Genomic DNA, 18,401 nt, shown 5'->3' on the forward strand with positions numbered 1-18,401 from the left:
GTGGATGTTGCTATTCTGTTAATATAAACAGTGTCTGATAAAGGCTAGGCAGACACAATAGACTACTGAGCTCTTACCCTGATGTAGTTAGCATTGATGTAAGAGCTGAGGGGGTCATCCTGATCAGCTGAGGTAAGGCACACCCTGCTGTGAGGATCTGAAAGGGGTAAAGAGAAAAGTAATAGTTCATTAGTTGCTCAGAGGAGAGAAAGAGACACAAAAGATTATTTTGTACAGCAAGACATTTACATGTATTCATGGCCATCACAACAGATGCAAGTGGCCTTGGAGAGCTCCCCTGTTAAAACGTTACCATAAAAAGGGGAAAGGATAGTTGGGGTAATTTGGCTACTTCTGATAGTTTTACCCACTCTCTGAAGCCTGCTTAATTGTTCCTGTTGCAAAGTCAGTGTGCCAGAGTGAATTTGGAAAAGCAATTTTCTGCTCCAAGAAATTATTTCTCAATTTGTTAGGCCAACAGACTCATTCTGACTTGTAAGACATTAGAATACAGTTTGTGAAATCCCAACAAGAAGCTTTTTTCCCAAACCATGAACACGCATTTCTTGCACACAGGCAGGCCAAATGACAGTAACTCTTTCCCTGTTTCATCTTTCAGTGAACTAAACTCCAAGATGTGCTATTAATAAATACTAATGGTTTAAGAGAAATTAAAGAACATTAACAGTCTCGTACTTTTCATGGTCTTTTTTTCACTTTTACACAAAAGGTATCAAGAGATACCTTTTGTCTGGTAAGAGACTGAACAGTCTCTTCAGTACTTGAGTTTCCCACATTGGGGCTGTTTATGAAGCGTTAGTCTTGTTTGAATAACACAACAAATGAAAACATTATTCCACCTGTGAAGTTCAGTCCAGTTCTCACTGAAGTCAATGGGAGCTGTTCCACTGATTTTAACCGAGCTGACACAGTCCCACATTCATCCACTTTCACCACTACTACACAGTTTGTTGTCATTGACTAGAAACAGTCTCCTGACAGAGGCCTCAGCAAACAGCAACAGTGTATATCATCGGGAGGTTATTAAGAACAAACCACAGACGACTTCTTGGTAAAAAATATCCAGCATGCTTATAAACCAGAACAAAACAAAATACATGCAAAAAATTGAACTTTACCCAGTATCACACTGATGTCTAAGCACACAGTAATTTCTACAGTACTACAAAGACAGACTCAGCATGAAACACTGTCCTAAGAGCAGATTCATGTTATCTATTATGTGATAATACAATCACAATCTGCAAAGTAAAGAAATCAACAAAGATACTGTTTTACAGTACAGAAGTACTGAAACCATTAAGTTCCTCTCTAATACAATTCCCTCCTGCTCAACTTTGCTCACACCTCTAGTGCTGGGGAAATGGTGAGACAAGAGATAAAATCTGCTTTTTAATCAGTGATTCTGATAGCCTGCAACATGTCACACCATTAAAAAGATGAATGATACTGGTTGCCAGATGTTTATTCAAATGTCACTGGACAGAGCAGTTAGGCCCCGCTGCATGAAGTTCCTTTGCCTGGCTTTTATGCAGTCATCCATGGAGACTGCTGAAGTTTGAGTAAAAATTCCATGGTTTTGCCCTATTAGTAACTGAAATAATCCTACTTCGTCCATCTCATGATGGATCTTTAGGGAGACATAAAGCAGAAAAAAACTCTATCAATGGGTGCCACTGACTTTTAAGCACAAGCTTCTTTTAGTATTCTTCAACTGCATTAGAATTTAAGTTACCTTTCACTGTGGACAGTTTTATTGCTGTACTGATGAATATTAAAACATTATTCAGAATATGCTTTTATTTTAAATTATAATACTTGGCTTGTGACTTTTCTGTTAATGTAGTATACACATCTGCCGTGGTGGTACATTAGTGAACAGTTTCAATCTTATTTCATGTAAGAGAGGCCTATTAACACACTGTCGATACAAGAACATGCACAGTTTGGCAGAAAGTGTAGCTGAAGCTGAGATGCTCTTAGAAATACATAAACAGGAATAACTCCTCCTTTAGAAAAATTCATAAGACTTTTAATGCAAGAGCTTGCAGTATGAATTTCAAATTTTCAGTAAGAGGCATTTAAGCAAATCAAGACCCTACTCTTATTGAAAACACTTATCCTAGAACAAAACCAGTGCACAGGCCAGGGCCAAGATGACAATACACCTTTAAAACAACAGTAGCAGTTTGTATCATTAAGAAACCAAATGACATGTCAGCTGTCTTTTCTACAGCCTCTGATGGCCATTTTGTGTTTATACTATGTCTGACATTTTAGAGGGACTCAGTAGACTTAACTGAAATGTTTTGTATAACTTAAAACGCTACAGAAGCAACAGAGCTAAGCAGAAATCTAAAAAGCTTATCTAGCCATTACTCTTCAGAAAAAGATTCTATGAGACTGATATACAACATTACAGTGAGTGCTTGCCACCTCTAGGATTCTGTAACAAGAACTTTCTTTTCTATATATTAAAACAGTGCCTCCTCCAAATATCTTAGAGAAAAGTTATCATTTTCTAGAAAATGCCATAGGACTCATCCCCAGAAGAGAACTGCCTACAAGCAAATCTGCAGCTATGAAATACCCAAATCAACTTCTTTAGCTTGGTATTTTCCCAGAAACACCCTTCTCCCATCAAAAAGCCACCTTCTAAGCCATTTTACTACTAACAGCAAAATTGTAGTAAATTCTTTTTACAGATTCTCCAAAAGAAATACAAATGCGATGAATTACAGACTATTATTGTGTCTCTTCCTACAATTAACTCTAGAGTTGCAAGTAACTGATTATCATATTATCATGACTGCTCACCTTTTAATGATGACTGCCTAGTTTGCTTCTGGTGATACAGCTGGTAAGGGAATTTTAGTTACTTTTAAATTCCAATTTTGGTTTGATTGTAGTTTGATAATCAAGCTTTTGCTGTTCCCTATGATAGATAATGAGTCATCTGAGTCTGCTGTACTGCAGCTTGTTCAGCAGTTCCTGTCATTCCTGCTTTCTAAAGCTGGAACCTATAGGAATGCTAGGTAGACAGATACTCAAGGTAGCATAGGCTTTGTTTGGTCAGCTCAGAAGCAGAAGTCAGTGGATGATAAAAGCCTGAAAAGCACTGGACTCTCCTTCATCTTGCCTCCAGATCAAATGAGCTTGGAATAAGCTTATTAACCCTTGGAGGCATGGTAGGGTAGAAACCAGTTTGCTGGAGAGGTCAATGTGACAAACCAATGGCTGCTAGCAGGTACCCATAAGACTAAGATGAAGTCTGCAGCAAATAATTAATCCATTAAGTGATGATTCTTAAGAAGTGATGATTCTTAAGAAGCTTTTTAAAACTGAAAACAGTTCACATCTGTCTGCAGCTCCAGAACAGGGTGTTCAAAATGGTAGAAATTCTCATTTTCAGTTTAAACATCCAATGCAAGATATTTAAAATGGATCCAGTTCTAAAAGGACACAACAGATATCAAATTCAGAATATACAGATCACTTTCAAACCTAGCAGTTTGGGCATCTGAAATCACAAGACACTTTTGCAATCTTCTATTGCAGCAAAACCAGTGAATTAAAACTTGAATGATTCACCTCAGTCACTAGCACAGCAATTGTGAAATGCAGTTGAATGTTCTTGCACTTCTGCTCTGGAGTACGAAGTTATCAGTAGAGTTGTGCACATTGGATCACTCTCTGCAACTGCTACAGTTGTAAGTCTAGATTAATAAACCTCTTCTGGAACCATTTCCACCCTAGGTTTATTGACTGAAATGATAGTTATAGCTGAAGACATTTTTTACTTCTCTGCAGTTACCTTTGCTAACCTGACACTGAGACTTATGGGCTTTGCAAATACAGAACTAATGCATGACATCTAATTAAAGTTACTTTGAAAAGCGATGCAAGTATGACAGAGGGGAAATTACGACACTTGTAAAAATTTGTACCAAAATGTGTCTCTAAACTCTTACTCTTGTCTACAAATAAAAATAGTGTAGGAGAAAAGAAAAAGATTTTGGTTTTCCATATCATCTTAATGCCATCAGACCATCGTTTCCCAATATTCTCAGACTGCATTTGAGGCAAGATTCCAAGAATAACATTAGTCAGGAAAGCAACATCACTAGAATTTAGTCCTTCTAAAGGAGTTTAATCAAAGAACCCCCTAATTAACATCTGAATAAACACACTGAGTTCTTCCGTAGAATTTTTAAGCAGCATCAAATGATGCAATTCTAATGACTTAAAACTTAAGTGCTGCTGTTGTTCGGTGAATATTAGGCTCTTCATGCTCTGCAACTCTTCTGAAATTTGATTTATGCTTTGAAGCCATGTTGCTGCTTCATAAATATGGCTTTTGGACAATACATTGTAGTAACAGCACATTTCATGCATTCTGGAAAGGGAAGTACATGGCCCTTCACCATGTGGAATAAACCAGCCTATCTCAGTGACTTAAAAAGCAGAAACTTACTTGGAAGAATTGTTTTGTAGCGATTCTTACGCACTAAGCCTGGAATATCATATTCCTTTGGATCAACAAAGTTCATAGGAATTTCCTGTTTAAAAAAGAAAACCAAAACCACATAACAAAATAGGTAGTATTATTAGATTCATAAGAGGAATAAAAAATCCCCAAGCCCATTATGTCCTGCCTGTGAGGGAGGCAAAGTGATGAAGTCAACTGACATATGGTACAATACTTATAGTAATTTACCACCAAAATATGATTGATGTTTCCTTGTACTATCACTGGCTTTCTTTTCTGAAATCCTTAAAATGAACACGCTCAGAGTGACTAATTCATTGAGTAATACATGCGACGGTGTTATGTTAGTTCCTAATATTATTAGGACTGTATTGCAGGTGTAGGCACAGAACTAAGCAAAAGCTGGTACGTAAGACACTCTGCTCCAAAAGTGATGGACCTCAGACACCATCCTTTCTGACTCACACTCCTTCCTCTCTGAGGGTGGAAGGAAGTAATTTTCTAGTGACTTTCATCAGCAATAAATTATGACACACATTATGACAGGTTGGTGTTCTGACCTGACTCTGTGGAGCTGAGGGAATATCACTCTTTTTGTTCAGCACACTTTAAAGCTCCAGGGGCAAGGACATCAAACAGGTGCTCAGTGATTACCTGCTCTCTACATTGTTGATGCAAAGAATGGACAAAGATGGAGAGGATTCTTATTCTCCATTACTCATCTCCTGAAAGAAAGTGGCCAATACCACTTCCAGGGAGGAACAAAGAGGAGAATCCCACCAACTGGAGTCAACAGGCATGTTATGGGACAGGATGTGTTATCCAGGCTCAGCAGAGAAAAGGCTCATGGGAGCTTGAGAGCAGAGCTGGTCATTCCATCTGATGCATACCGGATTTGAGCGGCCCTATACCAGAAATACTGCTAACAGGAGTCAGGGTTGAGTAAAACAAGCCTCACTCTGGGAAGAAATTAACATGAGCAGAGCTATGAACTATATTAAATTCTGGAGCTTCAGAAGACTGACTGTCTGCAGTCTGCCTCTTACCTAGCACTAAATGGGCTTAACCAGAGGTAATTAATGGTAAAATCATTTTGTTGAAGAAGTTTTCTATCAGTTTGGAGAACTGCATGGGCAAGAAACGTTGACGTTTTCCTCAACTGTTACTTGGTATTTAGTTACCCAAAACTCTTCCTAAGCCAAGTTGTATGGTATGGTTTTGGGACTTAGTCATTCACTGCTCAAGCAAATTCTTGGTGAAATCAACAGAAGGTCTGTCTGCGTAAAAACTCTATGTTTTGAAAGAATGTCAGGGCTTAGCCATGCAAGTGCTGTTCCCTCTGACTTTTCTTGCAAAATGAAACACAGCTGCTTGCTTCATCATGGATCAGGACTTTGAAAAACAGCTAGGTTTGACAGAAGGAAGATACATGATGCAGAGCCAGCTGGTGATAACTGCTGTGTAAAAAATAACTAGTTTACAATTTTTAATTACAGAAATGACATTTTGATTACACAGCATTTTTATCTATGCTTTTTCAGTTTTCATTAAAGAATGAAAATGCCTTGGGATAGTTTGGTTGTTGAATGATTTTCTAAATGCCAGGAAAACTAATTCAAAAATCTTTTAGAGAAATGAAGCATATTTTTTCCTACTTCTGACATTATCTTTTTTGCTTGAAAGAAAGCTACACTGCTCCTCAGAGACTGATGAAACTGTATGTCAACATGCTCGGCAGACAGTTCAGACACTCACCAAGTAAACATTTCCTCCCTACAACAGCAATATATGCTTTACTTCCAAAGAATCAGGGTTTGCCTACACAAAAGCTGCCTTCTTTTCCAACTTATACAGCACTAAGTGAATAAAGGACCATAGATATCTGGTAATCTCTTTTAAAACAGAAGTCCAGACTATCTCATCTCTGCCTGTGCTTGGGAAGTAGAAAAAAAACCCCAACAGTCCTGAAACTGCACAAGAAGGGATGACAGCAAGCAAAGTGTTACTCCTCCCCTTTCAGGCCCATATAGGTCATCAAGAGGGCAGGCTGAAAGGGCTGTTGTGTTGCAAAACATCATCTTCCTCCTGTTCTGCTGAGATTGCATGCTTAAAAGAGTATTTGACTTGGTAGCATTAAGTTCTTCAACTGCTCTGAACTATTCCAGCACGCAAAGACTGTACCCTGGTTACCTCCCATCTTGTGCATGAATTTACGGTTCTGCCTAACAGACATCATACTTAGAGCCACTGCAGCATTTTGCATGTTGGGTTTTTTTCGTAGTTTGTTTGGGGTTTTTTGTTTGTTGGCTGTTTTTTTGCTAGATATAACAAATACGACAATGCCTGTCAGGAACACTCAGGCAGGTAGGGAAGAGACTCAGATAATGCAAATATCTGAAAAGCCAGTGTACTCACTACACTGAAATGTATCTGGCCTTTATCCTAAGCTACTTAGAAATCCAATTGCCAACTGCTTGCTTCATCTGCACATGTTTATATTTTTCCAAAACTAGTTGAATCATTCTCTCAAAGCAACAGTTGATATAGTAAGCCAAGGAAACATACTTCAGAACCCTAAGAGCAACTGACAGAGCAGCTTACAGCTAATGAATACTTTTTGTCCAGAAGAAAACCCAGTAAGACATACTTTCTACAGCTCCTGCTGAGTGACATAGCCATACTTTGGTCAATTAGAGAACATTCAAGCTTGGAAAGTAGGTCCATGCCAAGCAATATTACTGCTAGGGCAACTCCAGACACAGAGTTGTTATGCCTACAGAAAACCTGGGTTTTCTTCTTTAGTCTAGTGAAAAAGTTTGGTTTTGTTTTTGTTAAAAAGTAGCATGCTGACAGGAAAAAAGAGATTTGTGGAAACAGAGTGGGTTTTTTTGGTTACCAGAACCAATTCTCTAGTTTTCAAGTGACAATATCACTGAAAGCTTTCAGACACTGAAATTTCAGGAGATGACAAATTTGCTTAAATGCTTCACTGACCGAAGTGGAGTCAGCATGTACTAATTAGAGATTTGCAGAAAATAATAGCAACTTTCATAGAAGAGAAACAAGAACCGATTTTTCTGATGCTTCTGGAAGAGAGAGGTCAGATACTCACAAAGAACTCTGCCTGGAGTATGAAAGAATCCAGTGCTTTCTTGTGCAGTTCCTCTTCAGTAAGGATGTTTGATGCCGTCTGAAGGTATTCCTGGGCTGACTGTTCCCGTGGTGACATGACATAGCCAAAACCTTGCTCAGAGGAGCCTGGGGTACACATATCCAGTGTGAGTGAAACATTTGAACCTCTCCTGCAAAACACAGTGATTGAAGTTTGCTTACAATGGAACAGCCTGACCCATCATAGGCAGCAATGGACACAGTCCCAATGACAGAAAAACACCAGCTTTAGAAAAGCACTCAGCTCATTCTGCTGTGTCCAATTTGGTCACTAACTATGAAAAAATGGGTGATGCTTCTTGAATAAAGACAACCAGAAGCTGATTTTATATACTGGAATATGAAGGCCAACACTTTCAAAGTACTGTCTGTACTGAGGTAACTGTGTAGTTTGTCACCTAAATAAAAGTTATTTGCTTGTCAAAGGTGCTGAGCAGGCAACTCCAGGAAAGTTTTCATACTTGTGTCAATCATGCAATACTTTTGAATGCCTTAATATGGACTTACATTTTAGACACCATATATAAAAATCTTGGTCTTAGTTTTTGTCAGGCCAGATCCTACTGAATAACCATTTTTTAGTAGTACAAACATCAATGGGTTAAGATCTTGGGATAAACATTACCTGTTCAACATTAATAAAGACATGAGAAGCCAATCACTATAACAAATAATTTTTCTGCCTGAAAAAGTTTCCACAACAGTACACCATGGGAGGATAAAATAAAGGTCCCCATATTTTAAGTTACGTTATAAACAGCGATGATGTTGAGCATAGATTTTTAGTGGCTTTACTGTAAGTCAGCCACACATCAAAACAAAAAATTCAAAATGCCTGCACTGTTTACTGAATGCAGTTTTAAAGCATTTCTAAGCTTTTGTCAATCTTGTATCACAGACAAAAGTAAGAGTCAAATGCCAAATATCTTAAAGATAACAGAGCATAGAGCATGATGATTACTAAGTGTAATATTCTATGCATCCACACAGTAAATCTATTTTTGATGACTCTGAACCAGCAAAGTCTAGTTGGGAAGTGTTTGCGGGAGCTGTTATAAAACCAAGTAAATATGCAGGCATGATCAGCTCACAGAGAAGACAGTAGAAGTTGTCACCAGGATCACAGGCCTTTTCTGGATTCAGAAGTTTTTCCAAAATCATGTGCAGCCAGCTTTCTGCTATCATTCACAGTCATGGGGAAGTGATTTTGCATGAAACACGATCACTAGTGGTAGACACTGAATCTTCAGTGATACCTTTCAAGAGACTTTGACCCTCTGTGCCGCTGAATAGCTCCTACATTCCTCCCCAGAAAAAGCTGCATTTGGTAACAAAAGCTTTTGGTTCTTTTAAGGTAGAAGAGGCTACATATTTAACAGTATTAACAGTTCTTCAGCATGAGGAAATGAGATTGTTTCTTCTTAAGAATTGCTGTTTAAATTCTTCTAATAGCATAAGTGGTTAAAGAGTGATGGGGAAGAAAGATGGAGAGAAAGAATGGATGCAAAAAAGGAATAGGTAGAAAATTCAATATAATATCAAACAAATGAAGAATGTCCAATATGTGGCATAAATGAAATCTGTCAGAGCACAGCCCAAACCTGAAATAATGTGTGGCTTCTCAAGCATACATGTATGTTGAAAACAAATGTATTTCACATCCTAAGTGTACACGTTCTACTGAGTGTGAAAACATCAAGCAATTGCTTTCTCTTTCATTATTTTCCCCATCTCTACTTCTTTAACAGTTTTTTTTTTCAATTGTATTTCATTAGAAGCCAACAATATACTGAGCTGCACTAAAAGGAGTGAGACCAGCAGGTTGAAGGAGGTGAACCTGCCCCTCTACTCTGCTCTTGTGAGACCCCACTTGGGAGTAACGTGTACAGTCCTGGGGTCATCAACATAAGAAGGACATGGAGGTGTTGGAGCAACTCCAGAAGAGGGCCACAAGCATAATCAGGGGCCTGGAGCACCTCCTGTAGGAAAACAGGCTGAGAAAGTTGGGGCTGTTCAGCCTGGAGAGAAGGTGGCTCCATGGAGACCTCACAGCAGCCTTCCAGTGTCTGAAGGGGGTCTATGTTAGAGAGGGACTCTTCATCAGGGACTGCAGCAATAGGACAAGGGGTAAAGGGTTTAAACTTAAACAGAGAAAGTTCAGGTTAGATATAAGGAAAAAGTACTTTACTGTGAGGGTGGTGAGGCACTGGAACAGGTTGCCTAAAGAGGTGGTAAATGCTCCATCCCTGACAGTGTTCAAGGTCAGGGTGGACAGAGCCTTGGGTGACACGGTCTAGTGTGAGGCAACCCTGCCCATGGCAGGGGGCTGGAACTAGATCTTAAGGTCCTTTCCAACACAAACCATTCTATAATTCTATGATTACTTGAACCAACTGATACTCCCCAACTGATTCTCTCCAGCTTTCTTGAAATAGTGATTATCTTTCCCACAGGCTAGCAGTCACCTGAGAAGAAATGTCAGCATCTTTTAAATGAGAGAGATGGAATGAAATCACAGACAGTGAAAAGCACAAAGGACTGATGCATTTCAAGCCCAATTTACTAATAATAAGAAAAAATGGCTACTCACTGATACCAGCAGGTTCAAGGGACAAGCCCCAGAGGTTACTACCTCTGTGCAAAACAGAAGCCTCTTCTGATACATTCCCTTTTTATTGTGTCATGTGGAGCTTTGGAAAATCAGCACCATACTTCTAAAAATCTAAGTTCTGCACTTTTAGATATGAGAATTAACTATGGTTAGCACTCCAATTTAGCTTGAAAATCTAGAAATAAAGAAAGGTGATACTTTGCTGTGCTGTGCCCTCCAGTAACCTCGTTCTTATTCATAAGACCATCACCGTTGCAGAATTTCTTCACAGGATTTCTATGATCAAGATCTTTGTTCTATTTCACCAAGACAACTGAAAGAACACAAACCAGAAAAATATCTTCCTTTTATCATCTTATAACTGCCTCTTCCATCTATGAATCTCTCAGAGAAGCTCCTTTGCTCTGATGGTTCAAGCAGTGAACACCAGCTCACCCAAAGTTTCACTACTGTGTTAATTTCAAAGGAATTAATTTACTTTTGGACTAACCCATTTAAATAAGAATTACTGAAGATTACCACTTGTCCTATGGTTTGCTTTTGGAGAAAGGACTGATCCTTCAGCATGAGTGACAGAAAATAAAAAACCCAAACAAGATCCACCTCTTTCAGAAGTAGAAGTTTTCAGTGCCCTATAGTGGATTTCATGCTGTGCAGTTGCCATCTTTAGGAACAGCAAAAGACTGATCAAACACAACTGGATTTTCAAAGGACAGGTATCTAGAAACTGAAATTTTGGCTAATATGTTTGTATTTATGACTGGACTGAAAACAAGACAGGAAATAAAGGCAAAAACATTTGTGAAGGCAATTAAAAGCTTCCTACTAGGCACAGAACTCCTGTATCTACAAAATCTGAGACCAGACTTTCCCCTATTAGTCACATCTACCCTACCTTTCTTGCAAGCCCACGGATTTAACTGTTAGAGTAGCTGGATCTGTCTCCACTTTAATGTCCATTACGCAGTCGAAGACCGGAGTCTCTGGTACAGGATCCAAATCTAGGAAGTCATCCTCATTTTTATCCTCTGTCCACTCTGAGTACGTGAATGAAGGCTGCCGGCTCACAGACTGGCGTCTGTCTTCTTGCAGTGGAAAAGGAGGGTCCGGATGGGCTCTCAGTAGATGCCAGAACTGGAGAGAAAACATTTGAAAAGGCTTTTGGCTTGTTGCCACCCTTCCACACAGCCTAGAGGATGGGACTTTAGGCAGCATCCCAGCTCACTGTCACATATTAGAACTGGAGAGTACTGAAGAGGACAGGAATGTTCCATGCTAAATAGCTTTGTAGTGCATGTTACAAGGATTCACGTCTACCCATTCAAACGTGCTTTCAGCCACAGAGGTTTCCACAGAGCTGTCCAGGCTTAACTTGTGGATACACTGGAAGCAGAACGTGCTTGTGACCATCACATGCAAGCCAATGTGGTATTCCTGTCCTTTTGTTCAGTTTCTTACCTTTCCTAGGCTTGTTTACAAAATAACATTCTACTATACTATTTTACAAATCACTGAACCTCTCCTGACTTAGTCATTTTTCCATCTAAAATTTAGAGATAGCTGGGTTAAAGAAACACAAGTTTCCTGAACTGCATCTCTTCAATAATCTGGCACTGTACCCTGAATTAATGTATAAACTAATATTTTTTTAAGAGACCTTGATTTTGATATATCTGTTTCTGAGGCTCAGAATGGCCATATCAGTTTTTGGCCAGTGACAAAGACTATTTTGTAACATAATTATCTGATTTAACCATGGTATAGACATTAAATAATAAATCCTGTGAAGCCCTAGGACATAAATGTAATATTAAAATCTATAAGTTGAAATGTCATGAATCTAAAAGTTACTGCATTATACTGGTTTGTGTGGATGCTGGGGCAGACAACTGACTTGGAGATTGTATCAGTAAACTGTTCAAATCTCCACACAGGCCTCAGTTAAAAATGTCAAGCCTACCTCTGAATTGCAGGATCTGGAACCTTAGGCCAACTTCATTGCTCTAGCATTGAATTAAGAGCAGTACTGAACAGGCTAAAAGGTATATGAGCTATATTGTATTGTCATGCATCCTTTCGAGACTAGAAACAGGTCTTTTTTTTCCCCCAGAGCAAAGCATCTTCTGTTCCTTTCTTATCTGGCTTGAAATAGCCAGCTGAATTTGGAAAACACACCATTTAAAAAAGGCCAAATTTCTCTTCCTAGGCTACTAAAGCACATTAGCTTGCACTGGATTTTAAACAACTTTTCTTGTGCCTGTGCATCTTTATGTACTCTAATTTCTCTGGACCTAGAGAATGAAAGGAAGTGAGGTAGGTTTTAATCTCTGTCCACAGTCAGCTTTAGCGAATTTTACTCTCACAAAGCAGCAGTACCCATTTGACAGTTACTTCAAACAAAACGTTTTGGGATTTGTTGTTTTTTTTTGTTTCAGTTAATCAGAGTACACAGTAATTAGAAAAGCAAACAGGAACATGATTATTAGACTTCTATTCTACACAAATTTGGGATCAAGTCTGAACTGAGTCTTGTGTTACATGCTTAGCCTGTTGGATGACAAGATAGAAGCTTGAAGATCTGATTCTATTTTCATTCCCCAAGATGGATTCTAGAGCTTGACAGTCCCACAGTACCAGTCATGGTTCTCTCAAATACTGCAAGGCTGTAACAGCTGAACAGTTCACAGTGTAACATAGCCACTCAAGTACTTTGAACTGCTGGAGAGTCCTGTTGTTACTGAAATCAACACTTGTTTGAGGGTCAAGTATAAGGTCTAGGTACCAATTGCGTATCACAGATTCTAGAGCTGGTGACTTAACATACTGTAAATCCAAAGGAACAAAATGTTCACCCTAAAAACAAAGCAGTTTTTCTTCAGGTAGTAAGAAGTGTGTGGTAAAGAAGCAGCTGACCAAGACATTGGAAGAAATTAAGTTATACTTAAAAGCATAGGGGTTAAACTAAATAAAGGAAAAATAGTCAGCTCTGAAAATCTAGTTCTGGAAGACTGGACAGCTCAATGCTGGTTCTCTGCAGCTGCCTGGGTCTTAACGCACCATTACACGAGACAGAAAACAGATGACAACACTATCATAAGCCTTGAGCACTCTATCAGCCTTTTATTTTCACTGTAATTGCTAACTTAGTCTCCCAGTGCATTCTGGAACATGGGTATTCTCAGCCAAGTGCTTCTACTACTAACTGAGGTCTGCCCTCCTGAAAAATTGGCTCTGTATGTATTAGAGCTGCAAACTCCCTGACACAAGAATGAGCTGGACTTTAGCAAGTGCACAGGCCAGACAGAGCTCTGTTCTCTTGGTATTACTTCTAAGAATCCACTTGACCCCCATTCCTCAGCCTTCTTACATGGACCAAAGTTATTGCTCTACACTGAAGCAACAAAGCACCTGTACAAACAGGTTCCCCAGGGAAGCATTACTTTTACTAAAGCATTACTTTTAGTACCACAGTTGCTGAATAAAAAACAATGCATAAACTGCTTATCAACTGGTATACCACCTGGTATATAAAGGCATCCTGAATGTAAAATACCCCTTTATAGTCCCTTCTAGGCAGTACATTGTTTAAAGCCCATGAGAGGAAAAGGGAAAATAAAGAAATCTGTTTTTATGGCCTACATTTACAAAGGCATTACACTCAAGTACACTAGTGCTCTGGAACAGTTCTTTCTGCCATCTAAATAAATGGATGCTCTGAAGCAATTCATAAGGCAGCAATATTAGATGGTCCTGTTATTGGACCGTATCCTTTCTATTTATCCTGTCTGTGGATGGAATGCATAAAACCCATCAGTGTAATCCCCAATTCATCAAGAAATTGAGTAAGGGTAAGCGTAGCTCTGATACCTCTACATAAAAACAAGCAGATAATTATACAGAAATAGCCCCCAAAAATGTTCTCTTACAATGAACTTGGGCATAACCTCAACAACTTTGGGTAAATTAGACATCTTATCAAAACTCACTGAGAAAGGCCATAAACATAGTTTGCACAGTATCAACTTACCAGAGAACCTACAAATAGAAGTCCTAGAGAAGCTAAAGACAGCAGGATGTATGATACCACAATGCTCCCTATTCTTGTCAGGCCCTGTGAAACAACAGAATTGGCAATGATTCATAAAGTATTTAGGGTCACAGCACAGCATCTGCATGCATGTTCTGGGCAAACTGTGTATTCATTCTTGGACTTCCCATGCAGATTTTGTCATACCATACACTTGTCCATGGAAAAGCCACTACCACCACCAGAAAAAATGTAGGTTTTGGAAAAGACAAACTGAAACCACTGCTAAGCCCCAGCTTTTCAGAAGGTCTAAAAACCAGACTTCACTGGGAAAGCAAACAGGAACCCTGCTTCCTACTCTCATGCATTGCCAAAACTGACATCTGGATCCACAATTCCATTTGCAGCCTGGACCCATGTTTCATTGCCACTGGCAGTGTAATTTTATACTATGGCAAAGGGCTTTGAACAAAGTTTAGTACTGTATCTATGTTTGTGGATCCTTACATAAAACCCAGCCACAAGGGACTTCCCTATGTTTTCTGCACATTCTGTGAAATACCATCAGGTTCATTCACAGCACAAGCAGTGAAATTCCCTCTGATGTCTTAGGCATATTTAAGTAGTTCAGAGCTCAGCCTGTTCTCAGTAGTAGGTGCAAAATTCAATTCTAATGGGCTTCAGTGGGCAAGGAATGTTACTGTTTCTGACCCAGCAGTACAGCTAGCTAAAGAGAAATTCACAATTAAAACCTTTCATTTGCTTATTTTAATTCCGGAACTGGGGTGGGGCTTTTTTTTTTCTTTACTGTTTTCAAGCCTAACTTTGCACACTAAATAGTGCTATAATAAGAAGTTCCCAAAGAGATGCATGAACATCTGCACAGAGTCATACTGGAGGGTTCTTGTGGTGCATTCTAGGAACAAGTTTGCTCCACATCAAACACTTATTTTAAGTCAAGATCCTACGTACCAGGGATTTTCTGTAAGGAACAATTTGTAAATAATTGACCCCCTACAAATAAGATACAGGCAATGCCCTATGAATAGCTCTGATTATGCATAAGAAATCCAACTGATAGAGGGCAAAGAAAAAGTGCTTCTTTCAAATAAACAAAAGAGCAGGTGACATGCAGATCAAACATTGGTAAAGAGAACACAGAAAACAGTCTCCATTGTACTTCAGCCACAAGAGTCAGATTTCCTATTTGTACTGCATAGCCTCAGCTACAAAGATTATGTACAATGAATCCAAACATTCTGATAGCAAATATGTTTCACTTGATTTCTGAAAGTACCTGCTCACCACTTAATTAATGTTCTGTCCACACTAGAGAAATTTGCACTGGGTATAATTACCCCACTAATTTATCAGATGAATCATACTGGTACATGCCATTATGTCATAATGAGAAGACAGGCAGTTTTACTGGGGTAGCTTTGTACAGAATTGAATCTGTACACCTAGTATACCTAAAATACTTCTACAAACAGATATGCTCTAAATACTCAAAAACCCCAGAATTCTGTGGCTGAGTATCCTCTGATTTGCACCCTTTACATGGGTTAATCCATTCCTCCAAAATCTAAGCTCCTAACCATCCTAACAAATTAAACTCCAACTCCCCCCTTTACTGTGGACTAAACCTTAGTGGGCTGATTTCTTTTTGCTTTGTTTCATTTGCAATCATTTGCACATTATAAAAAAAACCCTGCTGTGCTGATCTGACATCATAGCCAAAAATTCAGCCCTGTATGTTGAAGATAAAATAGGGATCTGTTTTCAGTAAACTCTTTTCACTGTTTCAGGACATACATACAATGCAGCAATCACTATATTATATGAAGTACATTATACTTTTAATAAGAAGAGATATTGGAAGCACCACCTAAGGCTACTGACATCAACTATATAACCAGAAAGGAGTACAGAGTCTTACCTCCCCTTGATCTGACAAAAACTGCTTAAATGGAGTAAGCAAGTAAGACAGCAGGTCAAATGCATTCTGAGCTCCTGGGATGGTCCCGTAAGTGCTGTACCACAGCATCGTGCCGAGAAGCTGTGCAATCAATCAGAAAATACATAATGAGCATCTCTCATTATACAAACATTCATTTTCATTTCAAGACTGCATAATTAACTAATTTAGTTCTCATTGATTTCATGTTGATAATTATTTCTGCTTTAAAAAGTCAGGTATTTTCTAGGCTGTAGCTTAACAAGAATAAAAAGACTGAAGGCTAAATACTCAGCTAGCATAAAGTAGATGTGCACCACTGAGTTAAGCAAGCTTACTCTAATCTACATTAGCAAAAGGACTACCCATGGTAGCCTGTACATTGAAAAAGCAACAGATTTGTCTGACTTCTGAGCTTTCAGCATTACTACTTTTAGATCAAAACTGGTAAATCAATGAACTTTGTGTGTTATCAGAAGACTAATAAGGCCTATCTCATCTATGCAAACCTTTCACAAATAGATATGCTCACATAGGCATCTATATAAAGGCATATACAGAGAGACATGCATATGTTGAAACATTTCATTTGAACCACTTAAGGTTGCTGCACATACCACACCACTACAAAAGCAACGATGCTATATTTATCACCCTCACAGAGCACACCCTGACCATAAAGGGCATACTGCAACTTTAAAGGATATACGTCCCAACTGACTTGTTAACAAGATAGCTATTTATGCCCATACATTTTCAGCTACAGAATACGGATTTGTTGGGAGATGTGTCATTTGGCAAAGAAGGCATTTAGAGAAAGGCAGGGAACAAACAGGATGGAAGTCTGGGCATGAAAAGACAGGGACTGCCCGCAAAGCAAGGCTGTGAGAGGTGGCTCTAGAAAGAAGAGTGCTGCAGCTATCCCCATTGCTACATTTACAATGAATGAGGAGGAAAACTCCAAAGCCAACAAAACTTAAAAGAAAGGTTCTAGCATTTCAAAGCAATGACAAGCTGCCTTACCAGTATCTGTGAAAGGACAAACAGATACATGCTGTCTCCAGGCATCAATCTATTCCACCATGCAGCCCAACCAAGTAGTGCTGTTTTCTGGGAGGTTTTCAGGTACTGCTCCTTCCTGTTCAGCTGCTCGTGTTGTCCTTCAGCTTCATCCATTGACTCCATAACAGCTGGATTGGAAAGACCTTCACGTGAAAACGACATGTGCAGTGAATGAATAGCATGTAACCCTGCTGCTGCCACGGAGGCTGCAAGGGCTATTGTTTTTGTAGAGATGATGGTTACTTCTCAGTTCTGCATCACTAAGCGCGGCTCAGGATTGCGAGCGTCACACTCTATTAGTGCAGCTGTATTCACCTGCCTTCATCAGAAAAAAGTGAGTGTGGGTGGATAAATTATTTTCCCTTTCTTTCCGGAGGTGCAGATTCTAGGCTTTGTTGTTAATAAATTCTCATTTACATTGCTGCACCTTTTCGGTTTTACTTGTTAAAAGGAACCATCTGTGCTACTTCCCAGCTCCACATTCTTGGCTACATGGTGACAGAGAAAATGTTTTGTCCTTCCCTGACTCAATTTGTCTATTTTCACTTATTTGTCTGCTTTGTCTAATTTGATTATAAATTTCTGAGGTAGAGACAGTTTCATGTTATGTGCCTGAATAACACTCAAGGGCTCTGGGTTTTGGTTGAGTGTCCTAAGGCACTAATAAAATAGACTTTATTCTAACAACCTACTTCTTGGATGAATTCATACTCAAGTAGTATTTAATAATGTTGTAATTATATTCCATTCAGGAGAAATATGCACTGGAGTGGCTAGTCCCTTACTAACAGTATTTTGAACACAGTCTGTGTAGCTATAAATTAATTTACAAGCTAAAAGGAGTGAAAGATCAAACCAGTTTTATGGAAGTATTAATTATTTCCATCTTTCTACATGAAGAAGGCCCCAAGGCTGGGCTGCCCTGTGTACAACACTGTAGCCTTAAGCCTAAACCAGCCACCTGTGCTCCAGGGAATGGCTGTGTCATTGGACCTTCCATGGGTTGTTGAGGTCAGTTTCTACAAAATGCTCCTCTCCAAATGTTTCACAATAGTAACCCTAA

The 18,401-nt window shown here is 39.1% G+C and overlaps 1 protein-coding gene across 1 annotated transcript in view; it reads right to left on the bottom strand.

Moving 5' to 3' along the window:
- The window catches only part of PTPN5 (protein tyrosine phosphatase non-receptor type 5), a 34,864-nt gene extending 17,389 nt beyond the window's left edge, over positions 1-17,475 (bottom strand). The window contains exons 1-7 of the mRNA XM_031052677.1: positions 17,300-17,475; positions 16,259-16,378; positions 14,320-14,403; positions 11,188-11,426; positions 7,623-7,812; positions 4,496-4,580; positions 78-157 (exon numbers count right to left, since the gene is read on the bottom strand). Coding sequence (XP_030908537.1) covers positions 78-157; positions 4,496-4,580; positions 7,623-7,812; positions 11,188-11,426; positions 14,320-14,403; positions 16,259-16,378; positions 17,300-17,461 — 960 coding nt within the window. The 5' untranslated portion in view covers positions 17,462-17,475. The remainder of the gene's footprint in view (positions 1-77; positions 158-4,495; positions 4,581-7,622; positions 7,813-11,187; positions 11,427-14,319; positions 14,404-16,258; positions 16,379-17,299) is intronic.
- Between the last annotated feature and the right edge of the window lie 926 nt (positions 17,476-18,401).

This window comes from Melopsittacus undulatus, chromosome 4 (assembly GCF_012275295.1).
Source record: "Melopsittacus undulatus isolate bMelUnd1 chromosome 4, bMelUnd1.mat.Z, whole genome shotgun sequence".
NCBI classification, from domain to species: Eukaryota; Metazoa; Chordata; class Aves; order Psittaciformes; family Psittaculidae; genus Melopsittacus; species Melopsittacus undulatus.